Raw genomic sequence first — 21,019 nt, 5'->3', positions numbered from 1 at the left:
GGACCACAACACAACATAAACATACTGTTAGACATAGCTTATGTAAAGAAACATATTTTAATAGCAAGTATACCTATTCATCAAAACAATATTTTATTTGAGCATATAACAACAACATATTTAAATGAATCAACCCATCCCTAAAATAAAAGAATCACACATATTGATTGAGAGAGTCCAGTCTGGATACTACTAACATAACAACAGAGTAACTACACAGTGTAGTCTATACAGTCAACTTATAGTAAAGTGTTGATGAACAGTTGATCTTACTCCAGGGTCAGAGATGATGTCAGAGAAGTGTCTCCAGGTGAAGGCTCCACCCTGCAGTATGATGTCACCTCCCTGCTCAGAGCTCTGGCCACTTAGGACGAGTAGCTTGTGTCCAGCAGAGTCAGTGACCAGAGAACGGATCTGGACGGGAGGAGGAGAGGGACAAATAGAAGACAAAATGACATTAGTGGATTATCATCACAGTTGATTGACCTCATCAGTAAGCAGTATCTTTTCAAAAAAGGTTTCCATTGAGGAACATCAACCGTACCATATTTTGTGTATAAAGGTGATTTCTGTGAAGGCAAAAGCCCTCAGTTGTCAGGTATGTCTGGGTCACACCTACCTCTGAAGCAGTAGTTTCCTCTGACGGGTTCACCAACACAACTGTCTCAAGGACATCACTCTTGTACTGCAGGGTCCTCTGTCCTGGAGAGGAAACAAACACAACAAAGCACAGGGATAAGAATGATTAAACAACTAAAACAACAGTGCAGTCAGTAGTCGCAGTTCCTACAATATTTCTGTGCGTGGAAATACTAAATATTGTAACGATCCTCGCTACATAAGCCATGTTACAATTCCCACCAAGTGGCTTAACCCTAATGACGCAATGGGTAGGGTGTTTGCCTTTCTCGCCAGTGACCTGGGTTCGCTCCCTGCTCCACTGTTCACTATACTACTGCTTAGAATGCAGCATGTGAAAATAGACTAGACTTATAATTGAGGAATTGTATTATGTGGTGATGTGATAAGCATTGAGGGTCCATTAAGGAACATGACCAGCAGTTTAACATGTGAGACCTCATGTTTTCCATGATAAGGAGATAGCTAGAAATGTACTGCAGTGATGAGTAACTTAGTCAAATGACAGTGCAAAACCATTGGAAAGCAAAACCAGAGAACATGGATCAGAATGATCCTCTGCAACCGTGCTTTAATATTTTTGGAAGCGTAGACGCCATAAGTATTGTGGCCCATCATTATTGTTATTATTATTAGTAGTAGTATTACTATTATTATTATGATAATTATTGTGATTATTATGATTATGATGATGATGATGATGATGACGATGATTATTATTCTTGCTATAAGATGAGTGTTCCTACAGTGTCTGACAGGGACACTTCCAGGGTGCACTGCAAGTCTACAGCGGCATCACGGCAGACAGGGCTGTCTGTGAATTTTGCATATTAGACAAGCCAATTAACAAAAACACCAAAACGCTGGGGCTGTATGAAAACATGGCTGAAACCGATTGCTGACAATACAACATCTGAGCTTCTAGCATTAGTCAAACACAATTAGCTGCAGACTAACACTGTGAGCCAAACACAGGCTTCCCCTCCCTCCAAGGTCCCCTCACTCGCCATCCTATTTCCTCTCTGTTATTGTCTTAAACCCATATATACATTCTCTTCCATGCCACGTAAACAACAACAATATTGCAAAAGCCTGATTAGCTGCAGCCTGCAAACCCCATTGGCTGTTGCCATGGGGATGCTAAGTAAGCTAGCTATGTTGCCGCTGGCTGAGTTACACTGACCCACTCTTGGCTATGGGAGACGCATTGCAGCATTTCTGAGGGGGAGGGAGGGAGGGACAGGAGGGAGGGAGGGCCAGACGTGCTGCATGGGAGAATAGACAGCAGAGTAACACAGGAGGAGACAGCAACTGCCAAGGCAGCAGTAGAAGCAGCATCCTGATCCTCCATGCAGGTGCTTCATCAGGGAAACTATTTTTAGCACAAAATGGTTTACTGGCTCATCTCCAACTGGAAGAATATGAGAGGGGTTTAATATCATGGGTGTTTTTTCTTCACTGCAGAGGGGAAGCAAGGGCATTAGGAGGTAAATAGATGGAACACGGAAGGAGAATGACGTCTTGTTATCCAGGGGTTACGTGTAAGGTCAGAAAAATACACCTCACCCACGTAAACGAGATGCACAAGCTACCGCCACGGGTGACATTTAACACTAATAGCTTTTCAGCATCTGGGCATAGTACCAGCTGATGACTTCCTCAAATTATGAGCTAGTTTGTGCTTACAAATGACCAGAATGTGCTCTGTAGTGTGTACTTAGCAAGTAAGCAGCACATATTGGCCTAGTTTTGAAGATTCATTTGTAGTTTTAGTTTCACGTTCGGCTCCAAAAAAGGCTAACTGCTGTAATTTGCTCAGCTGCCGAGAAAGTAAATAGAGTGGAATGAATTGTGTTGAACCTCAGGAGACTGGGGTTCCGTCCAAAATGGTACCCTATTCCCTATATAGTTGACTACTTTTGACCAGGGTCCATAAGGATCTGGTCAAAAGTAGTAAATAGGGAAAAGGGAGCCATTTGGGACTTATGTTGGGATTGTGAGTGTTAGAATAACAATGCCAGCGGAAAGGCCAATGTGTGTACATTTTCATGCTGGATGAATACACTACAGGAAGAACAACAGTGACAAATCAGACATTTTGACTTTTTCAAATGAAGCGTGGAACTTCTCTAATGTGAATGTCAATGATACTGGAGGAGCCTGGTAATGTTCACTGAGGGCTAATTCTCAAAAACGACCCATCAAACTCTCAATACACTAACACTGGATACAATAGCCTACAATTTTTGACTATGAGTGGCAATGTCTTTGGGGATTGAGTTAACTGGTAAATGTTTAAATCACATACGCAGTATTACGCACCCACCTTACACAAATACACATGCACCCACACACACACACCTTTTTCTGTTACAAAGGGCTCACGAACTCAAGGTACAGTATATAACGTAAACTCACCCCATTCCGTACAAATGTGCTTAACCGCAACATTCAAACGAGGCTTCAAAGAAAACTAATGGGACTGTAGCGACTGGGTTGACTTCAAAATCGGGGCGTGAACTACATTTCTAGTCAAGCGTTGATCGACATGGTAATGGCTCTATAGTATTGGAGAAAAGTTGAAAAAACGGACCCTCCGTTACATCGAGACGTGTCATGTCGTAACGTACAGCACGCATAAAGCAACTATTTCTGTCTTACAACCTCTCTCCACCAGGTGTAGCACTTCTCTCATCCTTTAAAAACAAGAAATGGACAGTGACGGGGGTAATGGGGGATACCTAGTCATTTTTTGCATCATCATTGCATGCGAACATCATTCTCAAAGCAGCTGTTTATTTCTAAGATCACTTTAGCACCGCCCTAAAAAACAGATTCAAATTCGACACAAACCTTCAAATAAGTATATAATGACACATTATATAAACTCTTTATAGTGTTTTATTTACATTTTAGAGCCGATAAGGTGAGAAGTTGGACAGATCGAGTGAAAAAAAGCAATTTTCCCACACAACATCTCTCCTTACTATCACGCATTAGTTTCGCTTCCCCACCCGCCATTTTTAAAAGGACCCGACGGGGCTCAGTGCCTGCTTGAATTATGCAGAAACGGGCAGCGTTTAGGTCATGTAATTGATTCTGTTGGAAAGGGGAGAAATTGTGCTTTACAATGGTATTGACATTACAGTTGATCTGGAAGTATTACGTTTTTGGGTCGCTAGAATAAGGGCAATTGTACGGACGAAGGCGATGTACGAGTTTACGTGAGTTTACATTAGAGGCAAAATGTATTCACTATTTCTAAAAAGCTGCTTCATTCATGTTGTGTCTTCTGTTACAAGGGACATACCAGGGGTCCAAGAGGTTAAGCTGCATGAGGAAACACAATCATGCTTTGAGCCTTTTCCTTACCCACTTAGGGTCTATAACATTCCCTGTCTGTTATTCTGCCCAGGGGTCTCATTCAATGAGCAGGGCCCTGTATCTGAGAGGATCAACCTTATCTCTACAATCAAATTGAAAATCACCAGGATAGCTCGGCCACTGTATGACCTCCAGATGTGTCTTCTTCACAGAGAATAATAGAAAGCGCACAATAGCATCACTTCCTGATCTCGGAAAAGCACTCTCAACCCACTGACATTGAGAATGAAGACAACACAGAGATAGAAATGTCCAACAATGTAATCCACAGACACAGCAGAGATTTGATTTGATTTGATTAGGATCTCTTTTAGTCCTCATTTGGACTAATCTTCCAAGAGTCCTCGAACATTAAAATACAATTTATAATACAATCACATTTTCTCATATAACAAACAGCAGACATAATACCCTGCCATATTGACCAGATAAATACTCTAACAGTCTGAAAAGATAGATTGGTTCCTTCATCTACCATGGTCCTGCACAACCTTCCAATTTATTATATTTAAATGGTTCTAAAGTATTGTTTGAATTTATATATTGAAACGTTTCTGGTTTGCTAAATTCTTCCATTTCTTTAATGCTCTGAATCTAAATGTTATTTTGCCCACTTCTCTTTTCTCCTGGGATAACACATACAGTAGATGACTGACAATCTATTCCTAGTATTGTCTGTCTCTTACCAACTGAATACTGTTGTGAATGGAGTTTGGCCGTTTTAAATGGGGGAAAGAAACATGTTTTTTTTATTACTATCTTGTTGATTAATGAGCACCCAAGAGCATTCTGCATGACTACAACAGAATAATCATATCTCCACCTTAAAGCAATCCTTGCTGCTTTATACTGTGCAATCTGCAGCCTCCTAATTTCACTTGCTGATGCATTTTCCCAGAACACAGAACAGTGGTCACCTGACTCCCAATTAATGCTTGGGTTATTTGCTTAAGAATCTTTCACAGTAAATATTTAGCTATCCTTCTGATCATGCATGCATATTTTTTTTTTTTACATAGATTAGTTATTTGAGACGACCATGATAAGCAGTTGTCTAGCTGCACCCCTAGTAGTTTGGTTTCTGCCACTTCCTCAATTTGTACTCCCCCATACTTATTTGCATCCCATGTTGTGTTGGCCTTTTCCCTGTGGAACAGACCAACATAACTTTGGTTCTTGGCGTTCAAAAAGTTTGTTCCAGCAAACCCACTCCCTGATACTTCCCAGATCTACTTGTAGACCTTGCTGTACTTGTCTTACTGTATGAATTGTTGTATCATCTGTAAATACAGTAGCTTGAGATAAGGCATAAGGAAGATTGTTGGTATATACTCTGTATTAAGTAAAGAAGTGGCCCAAGGCAGCTGCCCTGCGTTATTCCACATTGTAAAGCACGAGGGGAAGAAAACGACCCATTGATATAGGTTAACTGTTTCCTGTTAGTTAGATATGACTGTACCCAATTCAATGCTGCCTCTCTAAACCCATAATGCAATAATTTTGTCAAAAGTATTTCATGATCCACTAAATCAAATGAAATGCTGCACTGAAATCTAAAATTAGTACACCCACATACCTGCCATTATCTGCCATTATCCATAGCATTGAGCCACTGGTCAGTCATGTCAGTGGAATGTTTTTGCTGTAATCAAATCAGAGGGATGGTTAAGGTGATATTCCACCCAAACTCTGTATGCCATGGGCTCTCCAACCATGTTACTGCAACTACCCAGTGCTTAATTTGGGAAACCAAGTTAAAAACCTCTTAGAGATCGGGCTACTTTTTTCAACATTCTGTTAAAAATCGCGCAACATTTCAATGTCCTGCTACTCATGCCAGGAATATAGTATATGCATATGATTAGTATGTGTGCATAGAAAACACTCTGAAGTTTCTAGAACTGGTTCAATGGTGTCTGTGACTATAACAGAACGAGTTCCGTGGTCAAAATCGCCAGAAAACCTTTTCACTAAATCGACGGAGAAAAAATCAATCCGCCAGTCCATGTATTGTCTATTGGAAGGAAAGATACTTAAGGCTGAGAATACAGTTCCTATAGCTTCCACACGATGTTGCCAGTGTTGTGATTTCGATTCAACTAAATCGTTGGTCATCTGAGTAATAGCCACATCCGGTTGTCAAGTCCACAGCTGTAAACAATGGAACCGGAAAAGTTGACTACGTTTCCCAAACTTCTGCCTATTGAATACAGATCGCTCCGTGATCAATTTGATTGTTTATTAACGTTTAGTAATACCTCAAGTTGGATTACAGAAGTAGTTTGAAGTGTTTTGTCAAAGTTTATAGGCAACTTTTTTAATTAAAAAAAATAACGTCGCGTTTAAAAAATGTGTTTTTACTGGATCTGACGGTCTTCATAAATTGACATTTTGGGTACACAAGGACCGATTTAATCGAAAAAAAGACCCAATTGTGATGTTTATGGGACATATAGGAGTGCCAACAAAGAATCTCGTCAAAGGTAATGAATCTTTTATATTTTATTTCTGCGTTTTGTGTAGCGCCGGCTACGCTAATTCCTTTGTTTACGTCCCCTTCTGGTATTTCGGCGTGTTGCCTGCTATCAGATAATAGCTACTCATGCTTTTGCCGAAAAGCATTTTACAAATCTGACTCGTTGGCTAGATTCACAACGAGTGTAGCTTGAATTGACTACCCTGCATGTGAATTTTAATGAACGTTTGAGTTTTAACGAGTGCTATTAGCATTTGGCGTAGCGCATTTGCATTTATTGTTGGCAGGGGGAGCGGTTGCGTCCCGGGTGGGCCAGACAGGTTAAATCTGTTCGTGAACATCGATAGTAACATTTTTTCACAACAAAACATATTTCATTAAACTGTTGACAGACCCTCTCTCTGCGTGCTTGAGAAAGGAATTGTCACGTTGGGTGAAGGATCGGGAGACAGGCGCAGGAATGCGTAATAGTTTTTTTATTTCACCCAAATTACAGCATGCCATGTAAAAGCACGGGGACGAAGACCAAACAAACATGTATACAGACCCCAAAAAAAGAGCGAGGAGTAGCTCGAATAAATACACAAGCGCACAATGATACCACACGGGACGAGACCCGTAATCATCTGCGCAAAACAAGCAGCACGAAAGCCAAAACAACAAGGCACAGGTACTCACAGGCAAAACAGACATTGGAACAATAATTGACAGCCCAATGGAAACCAAAGGGCACATTTATACAACTACAATCAGGGAAATTGGGACCAGGTGTGCGTAATGCTTCGTAAGAAGCATTTCAAGGTCCTGGAGTGGCCTAGCTCGTCTCCAGATCTCAACCCCATAGAAAATCTTTGGAGGGAGTTGAAAGTCTGTGTTGCCCAGCAACAGCCCCAAAACATCACTGCTCTAGAGGAGATCTGCATGGAGGAATGGGCCAAAATACCAGCAACAGTGTGTGAAAACCTTGTGAAGACTTACAGAAAACTTTTGACCTCTGTCATTGCCAACAAAGGGTATATAACAAAGTATTGAGATAAACTTTTGTTATTGACCAAATACTTATTTTCCACCATCATTTGCAAATAAATTAATTAAAAATCCTACAATGTGATTTCCTGGATTTTTTTCTCCTCATTTTGTCTGTTATAGTTGAAGTGTACCTATGATGAAAATTACAGGCCTCTCTCATCTTTTTAAGTGGGAGAACTTTCACAATTGGTGGCTGACTAAATACTTTTTTGCCCCACTGTATGTGTGTTTTGAATGAATCATCAACTTAGAAAGCACTATCCATTTCATTTAGTTAGGCTTTGAAACAGCGTCCATAACGACCATGGTTTTCCTCTCAGTTTCAACCCGTTACTGAACTTCTTTCTTCAAATTGATCAATCACAGCGAGGTGAGTTTTATAAGTAAAATACGGTTGTGATGATAAGTGTTTGATGTGATTCTGAATTGCATTTGCATTGATGTCAGAGTGGTTAGAGGAGGATAGAGGGACAATAGAGCCCTGAGTTCCCGGCCATTAGGACCTGATGGAGGGACAATAGAGCCCTGAGTACCAAGCCATTAGGACCTGATGGAGGGACAATAGAGCCCTGAGTACCAGACAATAGAGCCCTGAGTACCATGCCATTAGGACCTGATGGAGGGACAATAGAGCCCCAAGTACCCGGCTATTAGGACCTGATGGAGGGACAATAGAGCCCTGAGTACCAGGCCATTAGGACCTATTAGAGGGACAATAGAGCCCTGAGTACCAGGCCATTAGCGACCTGACGGTCATTAGCAAGTTGGGTGCTACCAATGCAGGTCCAGAATGCATAAGAGGAAATTACCGTGACTCAACAGTCACGTGGAATTTTTCTGCGGTCATGACTCATGACTGCCGGTGTGGCGGTAATACGGCCACTGCAACAGCCCCAGTCCTATATCCTTTAAAATGCTGGTTTCCATTTTCTCTCGGCTTGGCTGCAGGGGAGGCAGAGAAGCCTGACAATGGCGCTGTTGGCTGTAACGAATTCAGCTGCTGTAACAAACATGGGAGTGTAATAGGCGAGACGACCACTGTCTCCCTCTTCTTTCCTTTGTGTTAGAAGTGCCTCTGACTGAGATTCAACAGATACTGAGGCTGAGCTGACTGTCTGAATATTAATGTCACGCTTTTCAAACATTAACATTCAACTTCCCCCCCCAGCTGGATCTACTTGATATGCTGATTGCCAAAACATCTGAGAGACAAAAAATATGCTTACTGAGGAGAACACTTATATAATGCAAAAAAACAAGGACCTGCTTAAAATCATAATAACATCATGCTGATGTTAACCTTTTACACTCCTGGGAATTGACCTATATGGATAGGGATAAATTGAAATTTTTCTTACAGAAGAAATATGAAAAGCAAATGCATAACCATGGTAGCAATTGAAAGGGAACCGTTTGGAGATTATGGGGAAATTATTAGACCAAAGGTGAGTGCACAACAGTTCACCTGACATGAGACTGAATCCAAACATTACACTGTTGATTTTATGGGCATTTGACCTTTTCTGTACTTTTCGCATAATTTTGTTGATAACGAAATCAGAAAATACTAAATTCAGAGAAACAGATGGTCATTTTGGTGCACATATAAATTAGTCATGTCATGAGTGCATTCAGGTGCTGCAATTTTTCTCTCACAATAAACAAACATTGGTTCGTTGTGTTCAGAACAACCCAGGGTATGACGCCATGTCATCTTGTAACTGAACATCAAACATAGTGATTATAAATGTTGACACTGTATATGACATTTGTTTTTTTATTTGGAAATGTGAAGTGCACATTTGGACTGTATGACATCAAAGCAGTATTTATTATATTCCTCAACGTCTCATCTTTCAAAATACATCGAGTCCTCTTCATTTACAGCATTTACCCTCACACAGACAATAAAAAGTTGCCCAATTAGCGGGAGGCACGGTGCTCAAGTTCAGAACAGCAGTCAGTCAAAACACGTACAGAGCTGTGAAGCGCAGAGCCTGAGCTCTGTACAGCCACTATGTTCCAAATCTGCCATTTTGAACCCGCATACACGGGTGTGAAGGGCCACTGAAAGATGTCGTGCTCTGATTAGTCCAAAAGACTCATTAACATTTCCAACCCAATAATTATCAAGTCCAAGGACAATCTCCAGCTAAGCCTCTTCCTCTCCATGGAAAATGGGCCTGTGAGCCAACACCAGACCTGGGTTCAGATTCTATTTCAAATCATTTCAGATATGTTATCTATGCTTCTTTCACCTTGTCTGGCTTAATGAACCAATAGAATAGTCCCAGAACTGCTATACCTGCCCATCTGGCACCTTAGGCAGGCTAGAGAAAAGATATCAAATAGAATTCGAACCCAGGTCTCGCCCCCACACCAGCCTGCAGAGACAGCCACATTATTTGAAAGTGTATCCTTCCTTCCTACCTTCTTTGACATAACCACTGACTAGAAAGCACTGGACAGGTGAAATCTGTGGTGAAGCCCTTGCGTTCACCTGTAAAACCATGTTTAATACATGATTACTTCAATGAAGGGAGGAAGGGAGCATACAGACTCACACAGCCCATCAAACACATTCTTCAGGCTCTGATATTCGGTCTGATATTAATAAAGGGGTAGGATGAAGTAACCCTTATACAGATGTAGGATCTTCATTTCAGCTAGTTTGCCACAGCAGTGAAATAATCCTGCAGCCACAGGAAATTTGAATTAATATGTGGATTATAAATAATGCACATTTTTGTAAGGGTTGATACGTTTTTCTTTGGGCTATATCAAGTCTGAAATTTCAAAGTGGAAGTAACAAACTTTAGAACTTTAAATTAAAATACACTACAAGTTTGCAGGGAAACCTCTCAACAAAAAAAGAGTGATCAAATTAAGATCCTACATCTGTATGCTGATCTGTGGTCAGCTTTCAATTGTCCCATCTAATGGTTAAGGTTGGGATTGTGGAAGAGTAAGTTGATCATAGATCTGACCATGTGGGTAACTGTCACCCAGAGCATCATAGTAAAGCAAGGAGTACAACCGTTAGACGGAGTACAACAGTATTTGTTCTACAGGTGAATACTTTCATGCTTTTATTACTCAGTTGGAACTCTTCACTATGTTTAGCAGATGCTTTCATCCTTCCGTAGCTTGATAACTCACTCTGGATGAGAGCATCTGTTAAATAAATGTTATGTAAATATGGGGTGGGTAGTAGTGGGTCCATTCTATAGGCCGAAGCCTCTTATGGCCCTGGAAAAACACGTCTGTGTCCAAATTGCACCCTATCCCCTATATAGTGCACTACTTTTAACATGGGCCATAGAGCTCTGGTCAAAAGTAGTGCACTATGTATGGAATACGGTGCCATTTGGGACGTACTGAGGGTCTAATTAGAATGGTGTCAGGCTCAGAGCTGATCCTATTGTCCAGCTAACACCCTACTCTAACACTGTATAGTAAACACACTCCGAGTATGTGTGTGTGTGTGTGTGTGTGTGTGTGTGTGTGTGTGTGTGTGTGTGTGTGTGTGTGTGTGTGTGTGTGTGTGTGTGTGTGTGTGTGTGTGTGTGTGTGGTGCAGAGTCAAACATTTCTCCAAAACATTTCATAACAACAACCAAGAATGTGAACTGTTGGTGTCAACACGCCCACTAACATACTTACATGAGAACAATGTTTCGATTAACTGTATATGCATGATTCCATTCCTCCGCTCACTGTGTTGTGGGAGAACTTTCACAATTGGTGGCTGACAAAATACTTTTTTGCCCCACTGTATAGCTTAGGTCTTATACAACCTAAAATACAGGTAACTGCCAGGATAAAGGAAACACCAACATAGTGTCTTAATCGGGCGTTGGGCCACAATGAGCCAACAGAACAGCTTTTGTGCCTTGGCATAGATTCTACAAGTGTCTGGAACTCTATTGGAAGGATACGAACCTATTCTTCCACAAGAAATTCCTTCATTTTGGTGTTTTGTTGATGGTGATGTAAAACGCTGTCTCAGGCACTGATCCAGATTCCTGTGCTTCTTTGAGACCCCTCTTTTAAAGTCACTTAGATGTCTTTTCTAGCCATGGTAGCCAAAATAACAATCAACTGGGCATTTTCTTACATGACACATGGGATGTTTAAATTGCTTAATTAACTCAGGAACCACACCTGTATCGAAACACCTGCTTTCAATATACTTTGCATCCCTCATTTACTCAAGTGTTTACTTTATTTTGGAAGTTACCTGCATATCTACCATAGCCTACTTATGCCACTGCCAGTATTCATTTTTTGATGTTTTTGGGTTGTTAATCTCTCGTGGACAGACACACGTAGCATATTTTAGCGTCTTTCAACAGATTGTGCGATGCAACAACTAACGAGAAACATTGTTCCGCTGGATTTTCGTCACTAATCATTTGGACAAATCACAATTTTGAATTTCAGAAGGGAAGGGAACATTTGGTCCATAGACTTTCCAGAAACATACAGAGAGAGGGGGGTGGTGCTAAGGCCCTGCTTCTGCTGCTTGTTCTAGTATATTTTGTAATATGTCACCCCCCCACAGAACTAAATAGTGTAGCTGGCGCAAGATTTTAGTTCTGGGTCGGCCAGATTAGTGGGTTGTAGATTCAATCTTTTTGTTCTGATTGAAAGACACAGCCATACTGCTGTATGTCCAGAGATGTAAAGCTCAGTGCCAAGCCCTTCCTAATCCATCCCCAAAGAGCAATAGCTGGCTTTCTAGTAGGTAAACATTTAATCCCTCAAAACTGCATTATCTGCGCATCTGAAGTCCATTAAAAATGATTATCATCATTTGTGGGATCCAGATAAATTGCTTTTCGAGGGCAGCTTAAGGTTTCTGCATTAGTTTATTCCTCAATCATAACATGAGTACTTTTGTTGTGAATAACTAAATGCCCCTCATTAGATATTGCTCCTCCCACTTTCAGAACCATGGACAATGGCATTTGCAACATTCTGTACGTCGCATCACAAGGGAAGTTATGGCTGATTAAAGTCAACATTGTTACGTTCAACCATATCACTTTCATAGTCACTTTTTATCGTCATTTTCTTCATTTAACCTCTTGAGATGGAAATGTTTTTATGAAGTTGAACATGTGCTCTTTATGACAGAATGTTAAAATTAAGTGAAATAAAGAGTTATTTTATAGAATTACTCTGCCCAAAAGGTACTCTATTTCTGAAATGAGCCAAATAGTGAGCAGATATTTATTTTATTTTCAGGAACTGGAGGGTGTGTAATGGATCTCACCCTCCTCTTCTGAGGAAGAGTAGCGAGAAGGATCAGAGGACCACTGCGCAGCGTGGTAAGTGTCCATAATGTTTAATCAAAATGAACACTGAAATACAAAACAACAAACGTGAATAAACGACACAAACGAAACAAGTCCCGTGTGGCACAAACACTGACAATAAACACCCACAACTCAAAAGTGAAACCAGGCTACCTAAGTATGATTCTCAATCAGGGACAACGATTGACAGCTGCCTCTGATTGAGAACCATACTAGAACGAACACAGAAATCCTAAATTATAAAAAAACTAACATAGACAACCCACCCAACTCATGCCCTGACCATACTAAAACAAACATATAATAATAGAACTAAGGTCAGAACGTGACAGGGTGAGCACAGGGTGACTGTACTAGGCCATGTGTCAGGCTTTTCTGATGTGACAGTGTGTTGTTTGGCAGAGTTGTTTGATGACTAAACATAATAGAATATAGCCAAGGAAGCAGTTTAGGCTATTTTGCTGACTCAAAGTGTGAAGGAGACATACCTTTATGTGAAAGACACTGGGCTCTATTACTAAATAATTAATGCAAAGATTGTGTCATTTTGTACTGTGACAAAAGCTGAAATAATATTTAGCAATTAAGTATTGTATACAAATGCTTAAAAACACAGACATATATCCTTGTTGGTGATAGAGGTTTATATTTGAGCTGTCTTCTATTGGTTGAGTAGCAATGCAATCATTCTGAAAGAACTCTACAGTCAGACTTCCATAACATTCCTTTCATAAAAGCTGCAAATGATCACTCATTCTAGCCATTTTGTGTCTTCGCTGCCATGCTGATGGACATAAAAAGGATGTGTTACCAAAACAATGTTTTGCTGGCTCCATCTCATGCCCTTCTCTTTTTAAAAGAGCAATAAAATCCAGCCAACGCCTTGGACTCACCACTTGATAAACACAAGTGAGATGTCTAAGAGTGAGTGGGTGATGGGAAGGCAGGTGGGGGAGTCAGCAACGGCCCTCCACAAGGCATCAAGGGATAAAAGAAAGAGAGAGAGAGACACAGAGAGAGAGAGACACAGAGAGAGAGAGAGAGACAGAGAGAGAGAGACACAGAGAGAGAGAGAGATAGCTCAGCCGCTGACTGATGGGTGAGGGATGATGGGTGAGCTTCAGGCTGCATCTCAAATTACACTCTATTCTCTTTATAGTGCACCTCTATTGAACAGGGGGCATAGGGCTCTGGTCTAAAGTAGTGCACTATTATAGGGAATAGGGCACCTTTTTTTGAATGCACAACAATAACAAGATGCCTGGCTCGCTGGCAGAGATGCATTTTTCTGCCCACTCATTGCTGAGTCGAGTCCAGCAACTCTTGATGTGCTCTTATGCCACCTGAGCGATGTCAACTGTGAGCATTTGGCCTGGCAGCAAAGGAAAGAGGATTTGTGTGTGCATTTGTACACTGAGTATACAAAACATTAAGAACACCTGCTCTTTCTATGACATAGACTGACCAGGTGAATCCAGGTGAAAGCTATGATCCCTTATTGATGTCACTTGTTAAATCCACTCCAACCATTACAGATAAAGGGGAGGAGACAGGTTAAAGAAGGATTTTTAAGCCTTGAGACAATTGAGACATGGATTGTCTATAGTGTGCATTCAGAGGGTGAATGGGCAAGATAAAAGGTGCCAGGCGCAGCGTTTTGTGTCAAGAACTGCAACGCTGCTGTGTTTTTCATGCTCCCGTGTGCATCAAGAATGGTCCACCACCCAAAGGACATGCAGCCAAATTGACACAACTGTGGGAAGCATTGGAGTCAACATGGGCCAGCATCCCTGCGGAATGCTTCGGACACCTTGTAGAGTCCATGCTGTTCTGAGGGCAAAAGGGGCATGCAATTCAATTAGGAAGGTGTTCCTAATATTTGGTATGATCAGTGTATATACATTTGTGTGTATGTCTACATTTGTGAGTTTGTGTGTGTGTGTGTGTGTGTGTGTGTGTGTGTGTGTGTGTGTGTGTGTGTGTGTGTGTGTGTGTGTGTGTGTGTGTGTGTGTGTGTGTGTGTGTGTGAACTGCAGTGGCAACACTAGGCCATGTCTAATGTACTGTATGTAATGTTCCCTGACTCCGTGGGCAGGATTCTCCTAGAACCCTGCTTCACCACACATTGCATGCAATGTTGAGTGGGTGAGAAACGTTGCTTGCGGCCATTCCAGAGAAGGATTTACATAACTCTGAATAAATGGTACAGATAATATAGAGGACAATGACAATATTTGCTGAATGAATACAATACTCAGAAAAGCAGGCATAGGTCAAAACATTGCCATTGCTCACTAAATCAAAAAGAAAATGTCACTTTTTGGCAGCATACCTAGCAAACCAAAAACATTCCCTGAGCATTAGGTCAAATTCCCATTAACATTCCCTAAATCAGTGTGTGGGTATGCCTTTCAAATACTTAATATTCCAGTCACATATTATATCATAACACGAGCAGCATTGATGAACGGCATTCCCTTGATATGACCTGAGGGGTCCATCACTGCCCATATGGGGTTGATGGGAGAGGAATGGGGGTAAAGAATGAGGGGGTGGATCCATACAGTCATTGGGTTTACCCCCTACTAAGTGTCACACTACCAGAGGTGTGGCTACCTCTTAGTGGCAGTATGGAGCAGGATCATTCAGAGTACCTGATAATTCTCTCCTGTTCTCTGCTTAATCAATTAGACCCCTGCTCCATCACCCTGTCATATAACTAGCTGGCTCAGGAGAACCTATAGGGGACACACAGCTCGGGGAGACTACTATCAGGGAAATCACATACTAGGACGCAAAGCAATGATGGACTGCAAGTGTAAACAAAGGAGTGTACTCCCCCCAGCACTCACACACTTGAGTCAACTAATTGGTCAGCGAAGGCAAGTTAACCCCCAACAACAACTGTTCCCTGGACACCGATGACATGGACATTGATTAAGGCAGCTCCCCAGAATGGATGGGTTAAATGCGGAAGACACATTTTGGTTGAATGCATTCAGTTGTACAACTACTAGGTATCTCCTTTTCCGCAAATGATCCGGTCACTGTAATAACCATTAGAATAGCAGCAACAACAAAAACATGCACATTTTCTCCTCTTCTCTGCTCGTGACTGCATGTGCTGCTGCGTCAGGGAGGGGGGCATCGCCTAGGCAGCCGAAGACTTGTTTTCTACAACAATTTGCTTGTTTCAGCAAGGAGCAACGTTGTAGAGTTCATGTTACAGCAGAAACGGACTCATCCTCATGAATGCCCGGCCGTCATGATGGTTATTTTATTTTAATGACGATCTTCATCCATAACCGTCTGTTACATGACTATTAATTAATTGTTCCAGCCATAATTGTTATATTCTTAAAGCTGCAATATGTGACTTTTTGGGTGACCCACCAAATTCACATAGAAATGTGAGTTATAGATCTGCATACTTATTGAAAGCAAGTCTAAGAAGTGGTATATTTGTTCTATGTGTACAATTTCTATGGTACCTGTTCTTAAGTTTTGTTTTTGCATCTTTTTCGGATTTGTACACCAGTTTCAAACAGCTGGAAGTACAATATCTTGGGTTGTTGAAAATATATTTCACAGCGGCTTAGAAGGTACAATGATTTAATATACTTGTTATTAGAATTTTAGCAAACAGGAAATGGTGGACGATTTCTGCATAGTGCATCTTTAAATGGAATAAACACAGACCTAGTGTCGATAATCCTGATTAGATTCATAACTGTAAGAGATCAATAACTCAAACACCGTCAACTTAATCACCGCTCAACGAAAACTAAGCGAGGCAATTGCAACCAACAGGCAGAATTTAACCAAAGCTGTGTGTTATCGCTGATTTTTTTTTAAACCCTACTAACAGGGGATTACATGCACCTGCATGCTAAAATCGTCTTGATTTCAACCAAAAACCCACAAAAATTAAGTAGCAGATGAGCTGATCTCCTGTTGTTGCCGTGCTACTTGATTAGACAACAATTTAATTTATTAGAAAATAGATTATATAACTCAATCACGATTGGCTTGATCTAGTTCCACATTTTATATGTGGACAGTTCAGGGATATTTTATTCTCCCTTTTTGAATGGCCATGCTTTATTAGACAAGTTGTAATTAATGGATTACAGAAATGACCAATTAAAAAGTCCATTGATATAACCTGTATGATATAACCTGTATGATATAACCTGTATGATATATTGATATAACCTGTATGATATATTGATATAACCTGTAAGATATATTGATATAACCTGTATGATATATTGATATAACCTGTATGATATATTGATATAACCTGTAAGATATATTGATATAACCTGTATGATATATTGATATAACCTGTATGATATATTGATATAACCTGTATGATATATTGATATAACCTGTATGATATATTGATATAACCTGCATGATGATATTGATATAACCTGTATGATATATTGATATAACCTGTGTGATGATATTGATATAACCTGCATGATGATATTGCCACAGTATAAATGCTGTCTTAAATGAGAAATGACTTTTTTTTAGTTGTACAACTAAATCACCTTTGAGTCTGCTCAATCACCTGTTTGTTTTTATTGATCATTTAAAAGATAATTCCCTGTAGAGGGTGAAAATGTAAAGCTCAGCTTTTAGGGAGTAGGAAATTTTGGAAGCAATTAATTGAGATCAGCTGTGCTGGCGATTACAATATTGTTTACAATGATTTTTCTTGTCAGAGTGCACTTACCAGACATTTATATCATGAAAGACACTTAGTGGGATAGCTCAGAGAGAATACGACTGTTGATAGGCCTCAAAGTTTCTGAATATGAGACATAAAACCAGTTAGCACATCTTGCCCCTCCTTAAAGATCTTGGTTTTGGAACTGAAAGTATGTCTGTCTGGCAAATGGCACCCTATTCCCTATGTAGTACACTTCTTTTGATGATGCACTAGTGAAAATGGTGCCATTTGGGATGTAGACTATGAAACACCGACCCAGTGTCACAGGTGTGGCATACTCTGTGAAAGCTCAAGAGTTAATAGCTTTCATATAGGGCACCAAATGAGACACACCTACAGATGTTGGATCTTAATTTGACCAGTATTGTAGCAGCAAAATAAAACTTCTGCAACGGGATTTTAATGTTTAGTCCATAACATTGTTTGATCAGTGGTTAGGCTATTACCTGGCTAAAATTAGGCTACATGAAAAGTGCAATACTATATGTAAGTGCAGGTTTTCAGTGAATTTATGTAAATCATTAAGTTCATCTGCAGGAAAATTCTCAGCGAAAAAAGAGTGATCAAATTAAGATCCTACACCTATGGAGGTCACTATGTTCTCTGTCATGGTATCTGCTTATTGGACACTGAGATGGGCCTGAGATGACAGTTCTATTAAGGAGAGAAAGAACCCATAGCTGATATGAACCATGTATGTCCAAAAAAGGTAATTCCACTAAAAGCAAGAAAATGTTTAATGAGTAAATGTCTGCAATAAACTAGGCCTGCTCATTGTATTTAATATGACTACATGGACTCTGCGTTGTATGATCCTCAGGTGTGTCTCTGCCTTTAGGAAATAGACATTTTACACTATTGGTTTCTTCTGGTTTCAGAAGCCTATTCAGAATTGATATGCAGTCTAAATTCCAATAATAACAAAGATATGATTCTTAGTATATACTAAAGTATTATCCAGGCTCTATAACTACAGTACCAGACCTAGAATGAAATCATTGCAGCCATGCACATCCTTGTTTTCACTGTGATTGTTGCATTTGAGTGTCATTCAAAGCGCCCTGTCCAACTCAAAGACATTTCTATTAATGTAGCCTTGTCGTGTAGTGTTGTAGACCTACAAATATGCTGCTGTGTTGACGTAACATTCTTTCTGTGGAATGAAAGGAATGGCAGCATGTCAAGAAGCATCTACACTGCATTTTGATGCACAGTGGGTTACTTCGGTTTGTGATTCATAAACCATTCGGTTTTTATTTTGGTTATAAAACTCCGCTGCTGCCTGTGCCGATAGGTCGGCAGATACGCTGTTTATAGACGGTTGGATAAATCGCATCAACATTTGGGTCACCCAATTCTTCTCGTCCGAATTACCCGCAAGACAGCGCCATATCTTGACACTTCGTTAATCATGCTGTGGACCAACATCTTCGACATATTGTAGTGCTCGTGTCTAATAAGGGTGGTGAATATGCCTATTTTTGTGCTTTTCAAAATCGGTATATTTCACATAGCCTAAACTACATCGACATCGTTTTATCCCTTTTAAAATCTACCTGTTATGTGAAATAGGCTATCATTCACATTTCCATACAGAGCTGCTTCATCCGAGTCTGTGTTTTTCATACAGGCCTTTAGCTCTTAAAACCGGGTGTAAAATTAACAAACTGGCAAATACCCAAACGTGTTAATCCTTCCTTTCCTGTGCAATCGGATTCGGGATTCCTCCACGGTCTCTATACGCAGGGCCAGAGTAGCGATTGCTTTTTCAAATTTAGACTACTACAATAACCTACAAAATATAATTCTGTTGTATTTCATTTTGACGGTACAAATAGAGAACACAAGGCATCTTCACTGACACGCAATCCAAAACAATACAGAATATACTAGCCTACCATTACTAGGCTAATTCTTTTTTTTTAGGAAGGAACCATGCAGTTCCGCGAGGTATAGAACATCGGAAATATGACATGACACAAATAGGCTATGGAGGTAAAATACATATTCCACTGACACCTACCTTCTGTGATGCTGGAGAGAGCGCGCGGCACGAAGGGTAGCGAACGGGGAATGAAAAATCTCGTAGTGTCATTTGAGTGTGCGTGGGGCTGTGGGCGAGTGAGTGAGTGGGAGGGGCACCAATGTGAGAGAATATTGAACTTGTCGATAGAAGGCTGAACGGTATGGTAAAACATTGACACAACCGAGCCGGTGTTCGGCCGATGGTCAGGGACAAGCTCAGTGCCCCAGCAGACATTTAACCCTTTTCACTGGCAGAGAGAGGAGTGTGGCCATTGACTAGCCAGTATTTTCAGAAATCTATTCTTATCTGTCTCGTATCTAGAGCTCGATCAGAGCACGTCATTAAATGTATATTATTATATCTCTACACCCAGTGTGCCCGGGCCTAATCGTGGTTAACCCAGAACTAAAACCTAGAGTCATTTAGTCAGAATCTGGCCATCAGAGGTGAGCTCAGACCCTGGCACATTTTTAGTACACACTTCTGTTAAGGTGTCCCTCCTTTCCATATACTAAACATCACGTTCTTGTTTTGTCTTAGACATAACAGTCTGGAACTCATTAGTGGTACTGGCTCTCATTTTATAACACACTGAAACAAACACAGGTCCTAGATCTAAAGGGGAGGCAATCAAATATTCAATTATAGGTTAGTGAACCGCCACCGAGAACCATTCATAATCTGCCGTAAGGGTGCTTTTCAAAGATGACAATTCCAAGTAGCAAAAATACTGAGAAACAGAGACACCCATTTCAGATCCAGTCAAAGGTTCTGATCTGCTGTATTCATATCTGTGTTTTAGTTTCCTCCATCAGTGTGCTACTGTACTGAAGACCGTATCTGCTCAGATGTGCTGTTGGCAGCCAATTCCCTTTCTGATGGGGATTTAGCATTAGTCCACAGACTCAGTAATCAGTGTTGTGTGTGTGTGTGTGTGTGTGTTTGTGTGTGTGTCTGTATGTGTCTGTCTGTGGGTAAGTTAGTGCATGCAATGAGCAAATGTGTCTGTGTGTGTGTATTGGTATGTGTTTGTGTCAGTCTTAGATCAATACAGCCAATGAAATGTTGGGCTGGATGGAGAGGAGAGAGGGGTGTGAGACAGACAAACCCCTCACACACCAGCTCTCCAACTCCCTGTCAGATTAACAATCTTTGGATGCGTCCCAAATCGCACCCTATTCCCTAGCTATGTAGTGCACTACTTTTGACCAGTGACAATTTTGACCAAGTCTAAAGTAGTGCACTATATAAGGAATAGGGTGTGATTTGGGACACAAACCATTCTCATTACCCCTAAATGGCTGCTATGCATCAGCTGCTGGAGTGGGTACACATAACTACTGAAGGACCTGAAACCAAGATTGGGAGATATTTTGAGGCCCTGTTTATATCCAAACCAATCTA

General features: G+C 40.7%; 1 protein-coding gene across 2 annotated transcripts in view; it reads right to left on the bottom strand.

Annotated features, from left to right (window-relative positions):
* Positions 1 to 21,019, bottom strand: part of map1aa (microtubule-associated protein 1Aa) — a 67,819-nt gene that overhangs the window by 12,878 nt on the left and 33,922 nt on the right. Inside the window, exons 1-3 of one of the 2 annotated variants that reach the window (XM_064989742.1) lie at positions 19,613 to 19,693; positions 620 to 702; positions 274 to 414 (exon numbers count right to left, since the gene is read on the bottom strand). Coding sequence is in view for 1 of the 2 variants with exons in the window: in XM_064989733.1 (XP_064845805.1) it covers positions 274 to 414; positions 620 to 702 (224 nt within the window). In the remaining variant the exon portion in view is untranslated. Of the gene's footprint in view, positions 1 to 273; positions 415 to 619; positions 703 to 19,612; positions 19,694 to 21,019 lie in introns of those variants that run through there. The other variant, XM_064989733.1, reaches the window with a different exon arrangement.

The sequence above is a fragment of the Oncorhynchus masou genome, chromosome 2 (assembly GCF_036934945.1).
Source record: "Oncorhynchus masou masou isolate Uvic2021 chromosome 2, UVic_Omas_1.1, whole genome shotgun sequence".
In the NCBI taxonomy this organism is placed as follows: domain Eukaryota; kingdom Metazoa; phylum Chordata; class Actinopteri; order Salmoniformes; family Salmonidae; genus Oncorhynchus; species Oncorhynchus masou.
Note: the sequence above shows the minus strand (reverse complement) of the source record. Positions and strands in the feature narration are given on the sequence as shown.